The sequence below is a fragment of the Limulus polyphemus genome, unplaced genomic scaffold (genome assembly GCF_000517525.1).
Source record: "Limulus polyphemus unplaced genomic scaffold, Limulus_polyphemus-2.1.2 Scaffold4976, whole genome shotgun sequence".
Taxonomy (NCBI): domain Eukaryota; kingdom Metazoa; phylum Arthropoda; class Merostomata; order Xiphosura; family Limulidae; genus Limulus; species Limulus polyphemus.
Genome location: NW_013670586.1, coordinates 9,992 through 30,758, shown reverse-complemented (window position 1 = coordinate 30,758; position 20,767 = coordinate 9,992). Strand labels below are relative to the sequence as shown.

The window sequence follows — 20,767 nt, the reverse complement described above, 5'->3', positions numbered from 1 at the left end:
TTAAATATTATTGATGTTTGTTGGAAGTAGATGTTGTTGTTTAAGTGAAACTTTAGGCAGAGTAGACATGGTAGGTTTGAGAACTTTAATGGAGTGCAACTGCCTGTTGAATGAAAAGGGGATGGCATTTCATCTTCTATACTGAGGTCTTCATCAGGATTTTAGAAAGTAGAAGATAATGGTACTTAGAAACTGTAAGTAAATTTGTCTTAAATGGAAGATAATTTTGGTTACTTATTGTTTTCAGTGTTTGTCACAAATAGAAAAGGATTTTCTTCCAATGATACTCTACAAGCTGTTTCTGCCTCGATGTAAACAACATTGGACATCAGCTGGCAAGTATGTATCTCAGTTTAGTCTTCTTGTTGTAGGATCCAGGGATGGCAGTGTTCACGTGTACTCTGGCCTCACATGTATGGTTGACCACCCATCCGACTCTACTGGATACTCACAGGTGTGTTTTTCTCATCTCAATTCATTTGGGATTGAGTTAGTTCTGTAAATTTTTATAGTGATTGCATATATTAATTACTCAAATAATGTTTCTACTCAATACGTGAAACAGACAGTTCTTGTGCAAACATTTTTTAATAAAATTAATAAAACAAAATGTCAATGTTTTTACTTGCACAATAATTTATTTATAAAGTTTAAAAATAAAAAGTATAAGAAACTTTAGAAACTCTACATGTTTTGGTGGAAATAATTCCACCATCTACAGGAGAATATATCACAAAGTACACATGAAGTTTCTTATAAACCTAATATACGTGTATAATTAGCATGTTTTTACAATGATGCCATTTACAACAATGATTTCCATTATATCGAGTTGGTCTTTTGATGCCACATAGTTCATATTTGGGTAACTGTGTTCTGCTACAAAGGACGACATTTAGAAGACCGGAACAACCAACAAAGACTACGTGGTATTGGAGTGGACAGTGGAAGACGACAAAGAAGAAGGCCAAGTTTTCAAAAAATTGAGAAATTTACATAAAAGACAACTTAATCAACTAAATTTGTTAATGAAATGTAAAAAGAACTCTGTTGTGCCAAATAGTATTAAAGTAAAATATAAATTAAAAAGCAATAGGGTAATGTTTATTATAAAACAAACTCCGTTTAAAATTCTTAGAAGTTTTATCAAGGAAAAGAGGAGTGAAATTGCAAAAACTGAGGCTAAATTATACTATGTGTATCTAAAATTAGCTAGGAATATACAGTGTTTGGTATGGGATAAGTTTGAAGAATCTAGTTGGTGGAAGTGGGAAAAGGTAAGATTGAAACATAAGAATAATTTGAGTAAGAAATTGATTAACTTAATTAAGAATGATAAACACTTAAAAAAATAATTTAAAAATGAAGAATATGATACTAAATGAAAAGTACACTAAGTTGTTAACAACCCAAAAATAATTAATATATCAAAGGAAAATATTACAACAGAACAAATTAAAATTCTTGAGCTAGGTTTGAATTTTTCAGTAGATAACAGTAGGTCAGTGAAAGATGATTTAATAGTGGCTGTAGAAACTAGTTTGAAAAACTTAAAGTTAATGATAATATTGTAAAGGATACTGTTCGAACCATAGTGGTAAAAATGTTAACTTTGGATACTGGAAAAACTAAAAAAACTTGTATAATCATGAAGTTAACGAACTTCGTGCAATTAAAGATAATACGAACATTGTTATTTCTAATGCAGATAAAGGTGGACAGATTGTCATATTAGATAAAAGTGTTTATAATGATAACATTAAAAAACTTTTAAATTATGGTTATTATATTGAAATAAAGAAAGACCCTACAAATGTAATACATAATAAAGTAAAAACAGTTGTAAAAACCTGCAGCATTTTAACAGCTAATGATCAAAGAAATCTAATACCATCTCAGTTTAATTTACCTTGATTTTATGCACTCCCTAAGGTACATAAAATCAGGGTACCATTCCGCCCTATTGTAGATAACAGAGGGTCGTCAACACATTTGGTGGCTAAGTTTATTGTTATAAAATGTTTGTTTTTATCAAATTCGCATACATACATACATACATAATTACAAATTCATTGGAATTTTTAAAAAATTTACAAATATACACATAATAGAAAATGATAGACTAGTTTCTTTTGATGTAGTATCATTATTTACAAATGTACCTGTAGAAGAAGTATTAAGTTGTTTTGAAAATAGATTACTAGCTAGTAAGATTTTTTCATGGTTAGAAGTGCATGACATTATAAATTTAACAAGGTTGTGTGTAACTAATAATTATTTTAAGGTAGGAAATAACATTTTCAAACAGAATAAAGGTTTGTCTATGGTGTCATTCTTATCACCTTTGTAAGCAGACATTTTCATGTTTGAGGATGAAACTTGTGCACTAAAAACAGCGGAAATAAAACCCGAGGTGTGGGTAAGGTGTGTGGATGACACATTTATGGTGCGGTGGCATGGTAATGACCTGTTAATTGAGTTCCAGAAGCATCTGAATTCAATCAGCCCTACTGTACAGTTCACTTTAGAAGATGACGGTTGTTTAGATGTTTCTGTAAAAAGACAAAAGAGCTTTCTGTCTACTTCTATATACAGGAAGCCATTCTCAATTGCCATGCCACCACATGTGAGATCGTGTCATCCATGGTCACAAAAAATTTCCTCATTTTCGTCTTTTGTTTATGCAGCTATTAATGTTTCATCATATGATGAGGATTTGATGTTAGAATTAACATATTTAAAACAGGTAGCGATTGATATAGGATATCAACCTCAAATCATAGATAGGATGTACAGTAAATATTGTAAAAACTTTAAATTTCTGGATGTACTAAATTCAAGATAACAAAAATGGAAAATAGAGAAAGAATATGTTTGCCTCACATTTCACCATGGTCAATAAAAATAGGTAATTTGTTTAGGCAAAATATGAATTGCCTAGTAACATTAAAGTTAAGTCATATAATTAATGGTTTGAAAAATAAAATTGAACTAAAGGATGAATTTGGTATATGTAAAATTTTATGTACTTGTGGTCAAAGTTATATTGGACAGACAAGTAGGAACTTAAAATTTAGAGTAAAAGAACATCAAAATGCGGTGGATAAATTAAAAATGGGTGAATTGGCTTTGGCAGACCATGTGGAAAATTCTACACGTTATTGGCTAGGATAATGTAAAAATACTGGAACAGGTAACAGAAAAAGAACTAATCATAAGAGAATCCTCAGAAATTGTTAAAAACAAAATTATTACAAATAGAGATTTAAGCCCAAGAGCCACAGAAGTAAACTTTTGGAAATCATTGTTGTAAGTGGCACCATTGTAAAAACATGCTAATTATACACATACATTAGGTTTATAAGAAACTTTATGTGTAATTTATGATTTATTCTCCTGAAGATGGAATTATTTTCCACCAAAACATGTAGTTTTAAAGTTTCTTATACTTTTCATATTTTTTTAAACTTTACAAATAAATTATTGTGCAAGTAAAAAAGAAACATTGATGTCTCATTTTATTACTTTTATTTAAAATGTCTCTAAAAAGAAGTGAGCTAAGGCTTAACTTCCTTTCTTTATTTTTTTGTTTGGAAGTTCTAATCTTTAAAGTACTTGTATATTGGAATTACATGGATTTATTTCTGTAATTAACAAATATAAATCATTTGAATTGTTTATATTAAGAATTAATTTGGATACTACATTTTAGGATGTAAAATGTCTGAGAACAAACTTGGAGAAAATCATGCTCAACCTTACATGTTTTATTTTATTGTGTTGGCTTGCTTTGCATGATGAGGTATTTTACACTGCAATACTATGTTTGTATTTCTTCATACAAAAAAAGCAAAAAAAAAACAAGCATTTCAGATTTTTGGTTGTTTCTGGAAAACCAAACTAAAAAGTTCCAGTAAGAAATTACAAATATTCTGGAAAATGACTTGTGACAAGTGAAAAGAAGATAAAAATGTTGTTTTTTAATTAATAATTTTTGATTTAATATTCATAATAGTTTGATTAATATAACTGGAGTGTAACTTATCATATTAATTATAGCCATGTATTACCTTTTACTGTTACTAACCTTTTAATTGCAAATTTATCCATAACAGAATCCAACAAAAACCTTCCACTGTATCCATGGTAAAAATGGGGTGACTGATATTCAAGTACAACATGACATTCTTTATACATCAGGAAGAGATGGAAGAGTGTTACTATATAAACTGGGCAGGAATACTGTTACAAGACTTCGAACTCTTAAGGTACCTGTACTTTTCTAACTTCAATCTTATAATTATTTCTAAGCGTGGAAAATATAGTTATTCAGTGTAACATTAAGTTACTGAAAGATAAAAAATTTGTAACATTTTTGTTCAGTTTTTCTAAGACCATGTAAATATTACTTCTACAGAAATAATCAGTTCTAGTTCTTTATTTTGTGCTTTTAAATGTATCTGTTATTTTCATTAATGTTCTGTTCAGATATATTTTGATATATCTACCATACCCAGTATTGGGCATATTACTGAAAAAAAATTGTTTCTTTACAAAAATATAAAAAAGTAAAGTCCTTATATATTACTTAATAAAAAATAACATTACTTTTTCATATTACTTGTTACATATCTTTCATCTTGCCCTATAATAAAACACTTCTTGTGACTATTCCTTACTTTTTTAACTACATATCTAGAAATGAATTTATCAACCTCTTTGTCTTTTTTTTTTACATTTGTTATGCAACCAGTTATACACACACACACACACACACACATATATATATATATATATATGAAGCAATAAGTTTTGTTACATTAAATAAATCATTAATTTTACAGACTCCTGGAGAAATGGAATGGATTGGCATGTTCAAGTTTATTGGAGAAGATACTATCCTGTTTGGTTTTCATACTGTAAATTTTCAAATATTTGTTAACTATATTAATAATCTTGCAAAAAAGTATTATGTTTTTCTAAATCCATTATTAGGTATTTGATTTATTAAGAAAAACAATTTGGTAAATATATTTTGAAATTGAAAGTGGGTTGTTTGATAATATTTATAATTGATTACTGGTCTTTAAAATAAGAAAAATAACTGTGACCTTTGCAGGTATACTGGAAAACAAAAGCTTGCTATTATTAATTTTAATATTGTGAAATAACATTAAAAGATACAAAGTTTTGTATATCATTCTAAAAAGACTTTTCCAAAATATTATTTTATTACTATCGTTAAAATCTATTTTATAAAAGTGAACTTTTTTTTGTCCCAAAACTTAATATATTGAGTCAGTAACTGAAAAAATAATTTCATTATATTTTGAGCTAGTAATATCTTAAATTTAATGTACTGTTCAATATTAATTTTTATTTTAAGTGCTGTTATAGAGATATAAATGTGGTAATTGGTATAGACATATCCTACAATGTACATAAATGCTATTGTTATACACTGTGTATCTTTAAATAGAAAACTGATTCTCAAACGAATTATGACTTGAGAAACATTAGACACTGAGATGATGGAACATTTATGTTGAAATAACCCACAGACAAATTTCATATCCTGGAGTACGTTACTTCAGCGTCCTCTTGTGGAGTTACCTTGTGGTGGAGGCCATCGTTCATGGGATGTTAAACTTAACAGTGAGACAGGAGAGATGGCATTTGCCTGTATCAAGAAAACCTCTATACTATGGAATCAGTCATATTTACTGAAAACAGTACAGTCATCTTTAGTTAAGGTACAATCTTCATAGTTGAAGCTAGAATGAAATATATTTTTAATAAAAAGTTTTAATGTTAGATTCATGCTTTTACTTTTGGAAATTACATAAAAAAATAATTATGTTTGAAAAAAATGTTTATTTCAAATACCTTTGGGAAAAATAAAGTAACTACATTGTTTTGGTTAAATAATCTTCCATGTTTAAAACATTTTTATTTTTATGAAAGCTTTATATATGTGTGTATATTTATATATAAATCTGAATTGTAGATGAAGAAAATCTAATAATGTAGCATTTTACCTGTTGAGATGAGAAATGTAAATTCTCACATCAGTCAAAAGATAATGATAAGTACAATAATAAAGAAGAACAATTAAAGAAAACAGACAGGCAGTTGTAATTCTTCGTTACTAACATTACATATGTATAACTTTTCTAATACTTGCTGTTCCCAAAAGAAGCTGTTTTATTTTACATTCTTTGCTATTAGCTTAACATTGTTAAAGGTCTTTAATATGAATATTTTCCCTTGCAACATTCTTTGTGCCTACTGTTGCCTTTGTTTTTTTCCACATCAGTTGTTGCTGTTTATTCGACTGGGGGAACTTACAATTGTAAGCTCAACAGAAAAAATAAAATTGTCTACTGCTTATTACGGTCAACTTCAAAATTTATCCTTCTAACAAAATGTTTTTGGCAAAAGGATGCTCATAAAATCCAAAAATGAAACTTGCATAACATCTTGTATAGATTATCAGTCTTTTCAAAACATCCTCAAGTAGTTTGTCATAAACTGATAAGCTTATTTCTGGCTTGAAAAAGAACATTTGATCGGAATGTCATCAAGAAAATATAACTTCAAAATAAATATTTTTATGGTGATTTAGCTCCAACAGTATATATATATTTCTATTTTCTTAATAAATCTTTGCATTTCTCTATTTTTTATTTGTATATAGTTATTTCATATTTATTATGTGTTTAAATGTGTTTGTTTATATGTAGTTAGTGATTTTTTCTGTGTGTATAGACATACTAGAATGATCTGTCACCTTTATTGTGGAAAAATTTGATTACAGATTTTTCATTATTATATACTTCTATGATGTACAGAGAATCAAAGTTTTGTTTCAGAAGATGGGATATTCTTATACTGCTTCAAATTCTTTTTGAGTAATCTTGTATAGTTTCTCTGTTGTAATGAGCTAATATATAAATGTAACCAATTATGCTTTTAATACTTTGTTCTGCATTAAATCTTGTTTGTATGGTGTAATGTGATGATTATATTATAAAGTTATAACGAGGTTACTTTCCTGCAAAAATAGTATATTGTTATTTGTGTTCATCTGTACTTCAGAAAGGGGTCACAGTAGAAGAAAAAGGAAGATAAATGTGTTATTTGTAGCTTGAATTATAACGTTTTTCTTTTATATAATAGACCAGCATACATGGACAGCAGATTTATTGTATTTTACATCTGTGTCAAGTTTGTATTAAAACAGGTGAGTAAAACAGTCATAAAACCTCATATTTACTCCTACTTCTTTCTTTCTTTACTTGAGATTTCCTTGAATACGCAAATAAAATTATGAAACCTAACAAGTAAAATCCATTTAAAGATTCATCCAGTTGTAAAATTGTTAAATGAAATATGAGGATTGAGTATATTATACCCAAACACTTTTGAATATGCAAATAAGCAAGTCACATGACATATACTGCCAATATAAAGTCATGATGGAACAAAAGGTATCAGAACTACCTTTTGACATTGTTGGCCATTTCATATTTTGTGTGATGCCAATGAAAATTGGTAGCTTTTGAGAAGGGTATGTAGCAGCCCTTCCAAAGCAAAATATTCTTACATTCAGATCATAAAGATGTGTTTAAGTTGGGGATTTATAATTTTAAAAATAGGAATATTCCTTGTACTTGCATTGGAAAATAAAGGAATATGGAGCTCCAGAACCACCTATAAAAAGACTGCCAATAAGTCATACCCCAGCCATGGTATCTTATAACAAGTGAAAATCCACAAACACAAAGATCAATAGCAAAATCTGTCCATGTGCCCAAGGTAACAGTATGTAATATAATCAAGAAAGATCTCCACCTGGAAATGAGACCAATAGGGCAAGGGTAACCAAGATAAGGTTTCTAGTCGTACCTTCCATTCAACTGTCAGGTACTTCAAGTAGCTAGAGAATGAAGGGGCATGTTATTCCATACAAAGACATAATGATTAAGTCACTGGGCACATTGCCTATGAGTGTCTGTGGTGTCATCAGACTGTTGAAATGGGCACTAGGAAACTGTTGTTCTCGTACACTAGATGGATTATGTTAACCTACAAGAAGGAGTGGGTGTGCTTTTGCCATGAGTACTTAGGACAAATCTTTTGCAACAGAAACTATTCTGTAGGCCTGTATCAACATGGTAAGGTTCCAAAATTTTGATATAAAATACTCAACCTTTGTATAATCAGTTACATAAAATTATAATCTTGTTTTAAATTTTCTGTAAGTGTGTCTCATGCTATGATGAATACTTTAACCTACTCTTGTGATTTTTTTATAGAAAATTTCAATCTTATTGCTACAGGAGGTGAAGATAATACAATATTGATATCTCGCATGTCTTGTATCCTTTTGAAAGTTTAATGTTTCTTCAAAAATCAAAATGTTTCAATGGAGACAATCTTATATGATTATGTTCCTCAAATAATGTAGGTGTTAAGAGGAAAAACTTACTGATAATTCAGTTTTCCAGAATATTTCAAAAACCAAATGTCTTTTTTGTTCATATTTATTGACATTTATTTGTAATTATATCCAGTTGTGGATTTCAATGTACGTTTTCTGATTAAAAAGTGTAAAGGTGTCAAACACAATACCTTAAGCTTTCTGTAGCACTCATCTAAAACAGCTTTGAAGTTTGAGTTGAAAGTAACTTAAAAGAAAATAAAACCATATTGCTTATAACCTTTATTCTTTGTGATTTTTATCAGATTAAAAAATATTTTCAATACAGAAAGAAACTGCATTGTTAGATTTAAATTTGTTTTATTTAAAAAAAACATTAGTAAAAAGTTTCAATAAAGTTTTTAAATTAACTGTAATAAGAAAATGTATTTTTACTTAAGTTTGAAGAAAACACATTCTCATCTTTAGTAAATAACTCCTCAATCTTTCAATTAGAACTTATTAAAACATGCAGTAGTAAAAACGTTTTAGTAGTATTTATTACCAAGATACAATAAGTTTCATATTAATTAACTACTACATTACAGTTTAAACAACTAGTCATTTTAGTTTAAAATATAATGAAAAATAATTGTAATGTAAAACACTGCACAAATGTAAGGGGTAGGGCTATTGGTGTTATATTATTATAGTGGTTTTACTTGTCATAGGTAAATATTATGGAATCCAATTATTTTTTAATTGTTTTGTGCTTTATGCAATATAAAAAAGTTTGTGAACTTTAAATTTATTTTAGCTGAATTTCATTGAATCGTTAGTTGAATACTACTGTTACAAATATTTTTTAGCCATAATCCCAGTAATAAACTTTCAAATTGCAGTCAGCATATGTTAGGCCTCATTGTTCATAAAACTATCCAGGAGGTTTAAATTGACAGAATTATTTTAAAATTAATATAGTTTAACCAAATTAACTATAAGTGGTTATTAATGACATATTATTTAAAATACATTAGTTGTTCAAATTTTGAAATATAAATTGGGAGCGATCTGCTTAGTAACTTGAGTATAGCATTAAGCTTATTTGGAGCAAGATGAGGGTCCTGGGTTCAAGCCTCAGTCAGGAAAGGTTTCTTAATGTCTTGCTGTAGCACACAACTTATCTGTTTTTGCAGTAATACACATCCATTAACTGAAAGTAATAACACATTCTTGCATAAGTTGAATAAAAATGACAATGAAAGCACACAAACATTTATCCTGTAAATAATATTGTTATGGCATGTGTAAGGCACTTGTATTATCCACATTTTTTTATTTTATTTTATTAACTTTTTTGTCTTTATAAAAACTATTGACATCTTTTAAAGATTTTTAATCACCACGTAGTTATGACTTATTGAAAATTTGCATAATTTACGTTTACATTCCATGTAAAAACAAGTGTTAATATAAAGGTATTTCCATATCTTAGAACCTTAGGATAATTTTGAAAGCACCAAAAAAGTTTTTTCTAATCATTAGATAACTTCAACTTGTACATTGATTATCTAATGTTACGTAAGTGTATATTTTACCTATTTATTTTTGTGTTACAACAGTTTTTCTTCATTCTGCTAATTATTGTTCTTTTTTTTTAAATCCAAAGATACACACTTCCTAAATTTTTCACACATTATGATCAGCTATCAAAAGCTGTTATCATAGATACAAGTGCATCTAGATATAAGTAATTTTTTATAAAAAGAAGTTTAAATATTAGTATAGCAGAAAATTTTACAAATGTAGTAAATGAATATTTACTAATATGAATATTATGAAATACCTAGGGAAATTAATCTATAATTTATTTATTTAAGCATAAATCTGGAAAATAAGGGGAGGACACAATTCCATGGACTGATTTAGGAATAGACATCAGAAAACAAAGTACTGGTTATCTGTCCCTACAGAAAAGCACAAAAAAGTAACTTTCATAAAATGATGTCTGTTAAATTGAAAAAATGAACATTTTATATGTAAGGATTATAAATAATGTATGAATACTTGTCAAGTACTCAGTGCCATATTAAGGTTAATTCGCGTTCTAGGCCCACAAGTCCAGATGGACCCCGTTCTTGAATGATTCATCAGGAAAGTTATCTACCAATATAAAAACACCCATAAATTAAAATGCAATGAAATGGATGGAAGTTTGTTTTTATTCAATTTATTTTAAAGTTTTTATCCCTAATATGCACCCCTCAAATTGTTGTGCTCTTATACCTTATGATTTTCCAATAACATAGAAGAAGAATTTTACGTATCTAGTAATTTTTTCTTTTTGAAAATCCAGGGGGGTCAAGTGACCCGTGAATTGGGTGTTGTGAAACTAGAGTCCAAATTGGGGAACTATGCAAGAATATTCAGGTGCACTATAATATAAAAGCAAAACAAGCATTGGTGTTTCAAACAACATATATTTCTTAGTGTTATTTTTATGTGTAATAAAGTACTCAATTCAATAAAATTAGCTGTGATTAAAGAAACAGTTGTATACCAAGTATATATATATATATAAGATATTATTTCTTAATGTAATATATCAAATAATGAATGTTATTAGTATTATTTCTTAACATTATTTGCAAGATAATGAAGCTACTAGTCAAGCAAATCTAGAAGTGCTTTGCAGGCTAGCAGGACACATATCAAGTATACGAGGACTAGCCTCATGTCCCATGACAAATGTCGCTAACAGTTACCTTCTTGTGTCTGTTGGAGGAAGAGCACAACTGATTGTATGGAATCTCACAATTAGTCATGAAGGTACATATTTTGGTATAGCTGATTAAGCAGTACTACATGCCTTAAACTTGAGGACAACTAATTACATTTTAAGGGTAACAGTTTACTTGGGAAAGATGGTATATGGTTCTGTGAGATTTAACTGTTGCATAGTTCCCCATACAGAGACACACATACTTATGATTGCTGTCTGTTTACATGTAAATTATGTCTCTTTCTATGAGGGTTATATTCAAATGATTTCTTACTTTATATCTACAGAAGACGTAGAATGTAAGGAACTTGATCACCATTTTTTGTGGACAGTTGACAAACCTCATCACAAACCATGGCAGAACCGGACAGTAGAAACCATTCCTGATGCCTTAACTCGATACATGAGTGTGGCCATTTTTAGCAGCCACAAGGAAGGCTGGTCTACTGAAACTACCTTGATAGCAACATCATGTTCTGATGCTTTCTTAAGGTAGGCAAATGGGTTTGCAATACTTTAATTGGATTGTATTATTTTACATTTGTACTAAAAAGGCTGTCTCACTTTAAATCTGAACTTACAATACAAAAGTTAAAGGCTATTTCAACTTTTATATACATCAGAAGGTGACATTGGCATGATGTATATATGCATCTTTAACCAAAGGTAACTTATTTATGTAACCTAATTCTCATGTATGTCCAGAAAGTTTCTAGGCATGTAACAATGTTTTCTATATCCAGAAAGTGACTTTAGAATGTTATGTAATATTTACCTACATTCAGAAGGCAACTTTAGTATCTAATATAACATTCATGTATATTCAGAAGGTGACTTTAGAATGTTATGTAATATTTACCTACATTCAGAAGGCAACTTTAGTATCTAATATAACATTCATGTATATTCAGAAGGTGACTTTAGAATGTTATGTAATATTTACCTACATTCAGAAGGCAACTTTAGTATCTAATATAACATTCATGTATATTCAGAAGGTGACTTTAGAATGTTATGTAATATTTACCTACATTCAGAAGGCAACTTTAGTATCTAATATAACATTCATGTATATTCAGAAGGTGACTTTAACATGTAATTTTTATATAAGTCCTAAGAAGTGACTTAAGCATTTGATTTAATATTCATATATATATTCAGAAAATGATTTCTTCATTCAGCTCATTGTTCCTGGTTTCAGCATGCAATGTAATGTTCATATGCATTCAAGGTGTAGTTTCAGCATGCATTGTAATATTCATATACATCCAGGTTTTGCATTGTACATATGCAAAGGCCAAATCACACTTTTAATAGAATTTTATAGAAGTGTAAAGGTTTTCAAAATTAACGTCCATCATACAAAAAATATATTTTTCTAATTTTTCTTCTAGGTTATTTGCTTTCTGCATAAAGAAAGGGAAAATAACTCACTTGAAAACAATACCTTGTGGAGTCAACTGTATGCAGGGAGTTGTATCTATGCCAACTCCATTTAGGTGCTTAATTACAACTGGGACTGATGGATGCCTCAAAATCTGGGACAACAACAAATTTTTGAGTAACATTAAAGATTCTGCTAGAAGACTTTTGAATGAAAACTCTGAAAAACCTAAGATGGCTAACGTGGAAAGTAAAGAAGACAGAGAAAAAATTAATATTATTAGTAAGAAATTGTACTCTCTGAATGAAGAAGAACATGAGCCCCTCCTCACAGTAAGGCTTCATCAGTCTGGAATTAATGCTATCAGCACATACAAAATAACAGGTTAGATTTATCCTGTAGAAACTTGTACAGTTGAAAAATAAATCTATATTTGCACATGGACAAAGTGTAAATACTATTTACAATTTCTAATTACATATGTGTGCTTTTAAAAGATTATCTGTTTTTATAGTTTGTGTACACTTAAATGTCAGCCAAAGCTTAACTTATAGATATGTATACTTTTGAATGACTAATATCAAAGTGAAATATTACCAGATTTTATAGTTTGTGTACACTTAAATGTCAGCCAAAGCTTGTCTTAGTGGTGTATATACTTTTGAATAATTAATACCAAAGTGAAATATTACCCAATTTTATAGTGTTTTTTTTTTTACAATTAGATGTTAGCAAAAGCTTATTTTATTAATGTTTATACTTTGAATAATTAATATCAAAGTGAAATGTTATCTTGTTTGCAAAAAGTGATTAATCACACTCCAGAAAAAATTATTTTATTTAAACATGATGTTTCAGCTTATGCCTTTCTCAAGGGTTACAGTGTCACATACAAATATAAACTGATAACTGAAAAGAACACATACAATAATTAAAAACTGACTCAACAATAGTAATTTCACATGTTATCACATGCACATTAAAAGGAACTTGAATGAGCAAGTGACAGAAAAATCGTGACTCTTTGAAATTACAGTCAAGGAAACTATTTTGCTAAGAGCTTAATGTTAAATGGTGTTTTATCTATTCTACCATGTTTTGTTAGAAAGTGTTTGGCAGTAACCTCTTAAGAATCAAGATTTATGGTGGCACAGAAGTGTTCCTTAAAATGTTCATAGAAGGTTGGTTTTATCAATCATTACACTGGGTACATGTCCTTTCATTTATTGCATTTTTATCAGTACAAGAGTCATTCAGTAAAGTGTTTCTAGAAAGACAATCTTTTGCTCTGCAAGGTTTAAAACTGATATGTGAAATTTTATCTGTTGTTATAATTTGTGTACATTTTAGTGTCAGCTGAAGCTTATTTTATTGATATGTATACTTTTGAATAATTGATATCAAAGTGAAATTCAGTTTAAAATACTTCTTGTTCCTCACTTCAGAATTTCATCACCATGTATTGTACAGGAAATAATTGTTTCTCATAAAGAAACTTGGTGAAATGAAACTTATCATCTAAGCAATAACCATTTTACTTATGCCCTTACTAGACAAGAATTGCAATATTTAACATCTATGTTTTGGTAAATAACAAGAATTTGAGTGTTATGAGAATGCTTGTTTATTGCCTTTATAGTAGCCCTCCTTTTTGCTTCTCCACTTGACCAAGAAATTCAATACTATAATCTTGTATTTTCATAAATAACTATTGTCCATCAAGAGGCTGATTGAGATGCAACTGATTGTTTATCACCTCTCCTAACTTCCCTGTTTCTTCCTCACTTGATCACGACTTTAGTAACCAAGATATGTTTGTTAAATTGGAATAATAAAAAGCTGAGTGAAATGTGATTTTTTATTACCTCCTTACTCTCCTCCTAGCTAACTCACTTAATGAGAACTTTAATACTATGTTTTGGCAAATAAATGTTGCTCATCAAGAAGTTATCTAAGATGCAACTGTGATGTAATATATAGAATATTTCATGTATACTTTTGGTTTAAAAACAAATCTGATATACTTAAACGTCCCTGAATAGCAAATGTTTGATCTAGAAAAGGCAAGATGGAAAGAGTATTTAATCTTGTCTTCATGTTTGTGTTTTTTTAATACTGAGGCACTTTTTGAAATGGAATGTGAATATTCTTATTCAAAAATATTTAATTTGTAAAGTGTAGAATATTGTTAATTTAATGAATTACTGTACTATCAGTGTTATGGAAGGAGAGAAAAATGCTTAAGTTTATGACTTGGATTGGGTAGTGACCTTCTTTTCCAGAAATATTTGTCCAAAGAAGTAAATGTTAATCCATTTGACTTTTTTGTTCTTTAGAAACCTATTTGATGTTGTGCACTGGAGGTGATGATTGTAGTCTTACTATCCAGGTGGTAATCGGTGGTCAAGGATCAGTTCCTAGGATAGTCAGTAGCACTTCAGTCCCATCAGCACATGCAGCTCAAATTTCAGGTTAGTACAAACATGCTTTGTTAGGAATCTTTTGACCATGTTTCAGTCTCTATTATGAGGCCTTCTTCAAATGTAAAGAAGACCTGATCATAGAGAACAGAGCATCATCAAAAGAAAAGAACATATGTTAGGTATTTTCTCGCCCACAGAAGATCCCTAAGATGCCCAAAACATTAATTAAATCTACATTAATCAATCTAAGCTTTGTTGCATCAATTCTTTTGTGTGTTTTTTCAAATTTCATTGTAAGTTCTCTCATTCTGCAACATTTAACTTTGTTGATAAAGGAACATATATGGTAGTTTTTAATCAGATGAAGCTAAGGTATACAAGTTAAATATCCCAAAATTTTTTACTTCATATATTTATTTATATATATATAAATTCAGGGGTATCATTTTTGAATGAAAAGTACGTGGTTTCAACGGCAGTTGATCAGCAAGTAAATCTGTGGAAAATAAATTGGCTAAGAGAAGAAAAAACCATATCATTGGAATTGCTACACTCTAAACTTACTTCAATCCCAGATGCATCTCATCTCCAGGCTTGGAAGTATAGGTATTCTTAATAAATCTGTTAAATCAGTTTGTAGCTGCTTTATTATTTAACTAAGACTTAATATTATAACTGTAGATATAAATCAAGAGTGGTAAACAAAAAAATGTATATATCATTCAAAGAAGCTTTTAGTTTTAAATAGAAATTAATTTTTAGCTGTTTGCAAAGGTTTAAATAAAACTTGAAGCATAACCTAATAACTTATACCTATTTTGCATGTTATGAGGTGTTTTTAAGATTAGTAGAAACTTAAGATATGTGGAAATAACTTATAATTATTTTGAGTAAATGTTAAGGTTTTTGTTGTTTTTTTATTTTGCAGAGCCAGTGATATGTGGACAATATGTGTATGTGGTGAAGGTGTGGAGATTTTTACTTTTTTGTTGACCACATGACAAATGGGAAACATTTAGTATAACTTGTTGTACATAAAAGTAAATTTTACAAATTAATTTTAAAAATGTAATTTCTTGAAACATTAGTGGAACAAGAAAAACTGTAAAGAATTGTCATTCATTAAAAAGAGTTATAGAAATGCTTATGTTATACCAGTATGCTAGTTATTTTCCTTTCATGGCAGTTATTTTGTTCCTTTCATTTTGAAGATACTTCTCTCTTCATATAGAAAACTAAAGAATTGTATTATCTCTGGGAAAAACTACGGTTATTCATATTTCTTATTATGTGTATTGTTAAATGTAATCATGGTTTTCTTAGTTGGAGCAAATTTTGTTTTATTTTACAAATCTACACAATAAACTTTTTTTTTATTGAAACGTGAAGAAGTTTTGATTTTTGCAAAATTAATAACTTAAAAACTATTTCTAATTATATACATATATATGCTGATGAGTTTTTATTTTGAACAGAACACTGCATTGCCTCTTGTTTTATAAATTTTGTTATTCCCAGTATGTGTACACTATAATAAATCATAAATTTGTTTATACTATTAGGTAATGGATTTTTATGTGACTTCTTTTGATACTTACTAATAACTAACTGATATCTTGAGAAATAGAACATCATGAACTATTGGAGAAATTAAATAATGAAACTGTAACACCTAACTCACTTATAATCTATCAGAACAAATGATTTAATTTCATGTAATCCATGTGTTAAAAACAGGTATTTTTTTTTATAAGAAATTGTGATTCCTCCAAGATCTACATCCAATTTCACACTAGCAACATAATTCAAAGTGTGCACAAGGATAACAATGATTTATACTCATTGGTAAGTGTGCACAGTAATGTTTACTAGGATTTTCATAAAATAACCAATACTTTTCTTATCCAATCATTTTGAATTCTGACTATGACACTTGAACCTACCATGAATTTGACTCTTACTCACTTTGGTGTAACAAAATATAACTTAAAGCTTCTATAAAGATCTTCATTATCAGTGTTTATAGTCAAGCACTACATCAGAGAATAATGCCTGTGGATAATACTTATGTCATTAATATCACTGAATTTATATTATTTTACTTAGGCACATATATATATGTTTTAAATATAAAGGTTTACTGTATTAATCTGAATGAAGCAAACTAAATATATATATATATATAAATATACAATGCATATGTGAGAAGTCATTAGCTTCATTTGTGTTTCTTTTCTTTTCACTTGTAGCATAATAATTATTGATATGACAACAATAACCTGTTTCTCATGAGGTTACAAAGTATCCAAAAGGAACATATCACTGTATTACATAAGAATACTGTTATTGTTAAGTGTAATTTCATTTTTACAATAAAAACAAAAGTATAAATAAAGAAAAAAAGATTTGATGATAACATCTTGCTAAAACACACTGTATGGGCTTAAGTCTATAAACACATGCCAAGAAATTTCATAGTGTTTTGAGTTGTAATCTCAAATTTCTTGGCATTATCTCACACCATTCTGGAAATTTACTATTTTAATTTATAGCAATTACTTTATAAACTCTGTAATAAAGTAATTTCATAGTGAACAGTTTCATAAAAATAACGATATTCTGAATTAATTTTCACATGCACAATTCTACAGAAAAGCTTTATAGTGCTCCACCAATAATTAACTTAGTTTTCACACATGAGAGAATGCTGTGAATTTTAATACCTTTATTCTGAAGTTTCCTCCTAAAGATGCTAAGGATGTTCACCAGTGTTAATATTGTGTAATGGATGTATAACTTAGTCCTAATTGCAAAATTTTATGCATCAAAGTTCAATAAAGTAATTGTATTATTGCTTTTGATCAGTAAGGGAAAGTACATGGAATTCACAAAAAATTTAATAGTTCCAAGATTTTTCTGTTGTGTAATACTATCTAAGGGACTAACAAAGCTTTAAAATTAGATCTTACTTTATGTCTTTCAAAAAAAAATTTTTTTACCAATAAAAAACCTGTAATATGCACTATATTCTTAAGGCGTATTTTCTTAATGCGTTTCTATATCAATATTGAGAATTATTTACACTTTATAAGAACAATATTTCAGGTTCCTTTGCGCCCTTGGAACTACTTACTGCATTATTTCCTGACGCCTCGTTTACAATAAGATTCTACGAAAGACGGCAAGGTCTATTTTAGTCCACACATATTGACAAACCTTCTAAAGAAGCATTCAACAACATTAGTTCGTACATGTTTTTGGGACCTACTGTTGTTCTAAATGCGCTGCTGTGCAAGTTTTTCAGTTTTCATAGGAAAAAAAAATTGAAGACTAGGATCAAAATACTGTGTTCTTTGGCTTTACATTGTTTAACAATGTCATTATATGAATATACTCCTCTAGCCATAGAGGCATTGCCTCTTGAATGTTGAAAATTTTGCCGTGAACCAAACTTATATAAATACTAAACATATCACCATAGCTCTCATCTTCACTTGACACGCCAATTGTATTTGCGAATAAGCCTTTGTAAGGATAAATTATTTTCTAGAGCAAGTACTAATTAATCTGAACATTAAAATACACTAAATTATTAATTGCTTGTTTTTAGAGACAAAATCCCCGGTAGTTTGAGCATACAACTTCAGAAACATTTGATCTTCAATAAAATTCTAGTAGTTGAACTTACCAGGAGTTTATAAGATCAAAATAATTCCTGTAATATTTAACAGAGGCGATTTTATAACAAACGTAAATATCTAACTGTTGATGCCTCTTAGTAATATTCGTTTTAATAATAATAATGAGTTACCTTAATATTGTAACTTTCATACTAATCTTAACATCTATCGGTGCATGAAAAATAATTCGACCACACAGTATTTGCTTCTTTTATCAACAGTTCGCGATCATTTCACCCATAAGTTAGAACTGAAGTCTACTAAAGAAATAACGTTTTGTTGTGAGAAATTTGCTTCTAGGTTGGAAAGTAAAAAATGCAATATTTCGTAAATAATATTTTGAACTTTTAATTAATTATAAGGAATGCTTTGTTATTTTATGAGCAATGGTTTAAAAAAAGAATGTAATTTCAGATAATAGCAATATTCCAACCATCTATATCTCTAACAGAAACAAAACATTTTTATGCTTCATTATCAATACCACTGGAAAATGTTGAATTTCGCTCAGAGCTACTCGTGGACTATCTGCTGGAGTGATAGACTAAAGGGAAGTCATCTAGTGAACATCACCCACCACCAACATCCGTGGGATTAGACCGTCGCTTTTATAATGCATCCACGGCTCAGGGTGGGGCGAGCATGCCGCAAAAGTTAGCGTGCTGGATTATGGATCCGAGGTTCCAGAGTTGGGTTCTTTACCGAAAAAAAAAAACAACAACAAAACTCCGTACTTTGGGCAAGAAGTACATTGTATAAATCAGAAAGGAAATATCACAACACTGTTAGTTAGACAGATGAACGGTAAATTTTATACAAGTATATAGTTTCAATATGCAATCTAATAGGGAATTATCAGTGCAAGTTGGTAATTTTCTCTTTTTTTCATCTTAAGCTTTTCTAAAGACGATGTTCAGTTGGCATAATGTTTCTGAAATAACAATCCAGCTACACCATATCATCTAGGAATCAAAATATAAATTAAGTTTGTATGTATATATATGTGTGTATATGTATTGTTATATTTTAGATAGAAACTGCAATTCTATAAACTATTTTCTTTTTGACGTTATCAGCACGCTTTTAGAATAGTAAATTATGTATTTGTAACACCCAGTCTACAAGTCATGGAGACATTTCAGAGGGGTAAATTCACAAATTAAGCTTTCCGATACTCCTTTTTTAAATCCTGCATAGAGATTTCAACTCCCTGAAATATCCGAAATTGGAATTGGTCACCAGTGTGACCGAATTCGCATTAGTTTTTAGTCTATGAGGGAGTAAAGCCCATACACCCCTCCAATTTCCCACACAAAACATTGTAATGGTCGCACATATTGTGCAATACAAGATATGGTTATTCCAGTCTGAAAGGTCCGGCATGGCCAGGTGGTTAGGGCGCTCGACTCGCAATTTGAGGGTCGCGGGTTCGAATCCCCGTCACACCAAACATGCTCGCCCTTTCAGCCGTGAGGGCGTTATAATGTGACGTTCATTCCCACTATTCATTGGTAAAAGATAGCCCAAGAGTTGGCGGTGGGTGGTGATGACTAGCTGCCTTCCCTCTAGCCTTATACTGCTAAATTAGGGACGGCTTGCACAGATAGCCCTCATGTAGCTTTGCGCGAAATTCAAAAACAAACAAAATCCAGTCTGAAAAAACATTTTCTCTCCCCCACTCTCGGGTTTTTGCAAGTTCTATCAATAGAGATGGTCGAAGGAATGCTCAAAGAAACTTGTGGTATTTGCCTTTGTAAGGTGCGGTGTCTGCCAGAAACGAACACTTCTATTATTTTGTGTCCAGTCAATTTTCTAAACTCCGCAACTTCATGGCCAATAACTATTAAGAGTTGGGTTATTTTTGGCAGTAAAGCGTTTTGTTATATATATATATATATTTAGATTAACATATCGATACCTTCATCAACGTACTTTTTTTAGTCTAACTTGAATATTGAAAACCGTGACAACCTTCTGTAGCCCATCCAATCCCCGAATTCATTCTCATTGGCTCTATTACAGTGTTAAAGTTAAACAAAAAAATCATTAAATTTATTCTGACGGTTCTTTGTCTAA

The 20,767-nt window shown here is 29.6% G+C and overlaps 1 protein-coding gene across 2 annotated transcripts in view; it reads left to right on the top strand.

Annotated features, from left to right (window-relative positions):
* LOC106471943 (WD repeat-containing protein 6-like) overlaps window positions 1-16,393 on the top strand; it is a 47,941-nt gene extending 31,548 nt beyond the window's left edge. Inside the window, exons 13-24 of one of the 2 annotated variants that reach the window (XM_022400558.1) lie at window positions 248-454; window positions 4,116-4,268; window positions 4,845-4,919; window positions 5,562-5,753; window positions 7,180-7,243; window positions 8,319-8,381; window positions 11,075-11,251; window positions 11,492-11,696; window positions 12,599-12,972; window positions 14,925-15,059; window positions 15,449-15,617; window positions 15,940-16,393. In XM_022400558.1, coding sequence (XP_022256266.1) covers window positions 248-454; window positions 4,116-4,268; window positions 4,845-4,919; window positions 5,562-5,753; window positions 7,180-7,243; window positions 8,319-8,381; window positions 11,075-11,251; window positions 11,492-11,696; window positions 12,599-12,972; window positions 14,925-15,059; window positions 15,449-15,617; window positions 15,940-16,012 — 1,887 coding nt within the window. In that variant the 3' untranslated portion in view covers window positions 16,013-16,393. The remainder of the gene's footprint in view (window positions 1-247; window positions 455-4,115; window positions 4,269-4,844; window positions 4,920-5,561; window positions 5,754-7,179; window positions 7,244-8,318; window positions 8,382-11,074; window positions 11,252-11,491; window positions 11,697-12,598; window positions 12,973-14,924; window positions 15,060-15,448; window positions 15,618-15,939) is intronic. The other variant, XM_022400559.1, reaches the window with a different exon arrangement.
* The last annotated feature ends 4,374 nt before the right edge of the window (window positions 16,394-20,767 follow it).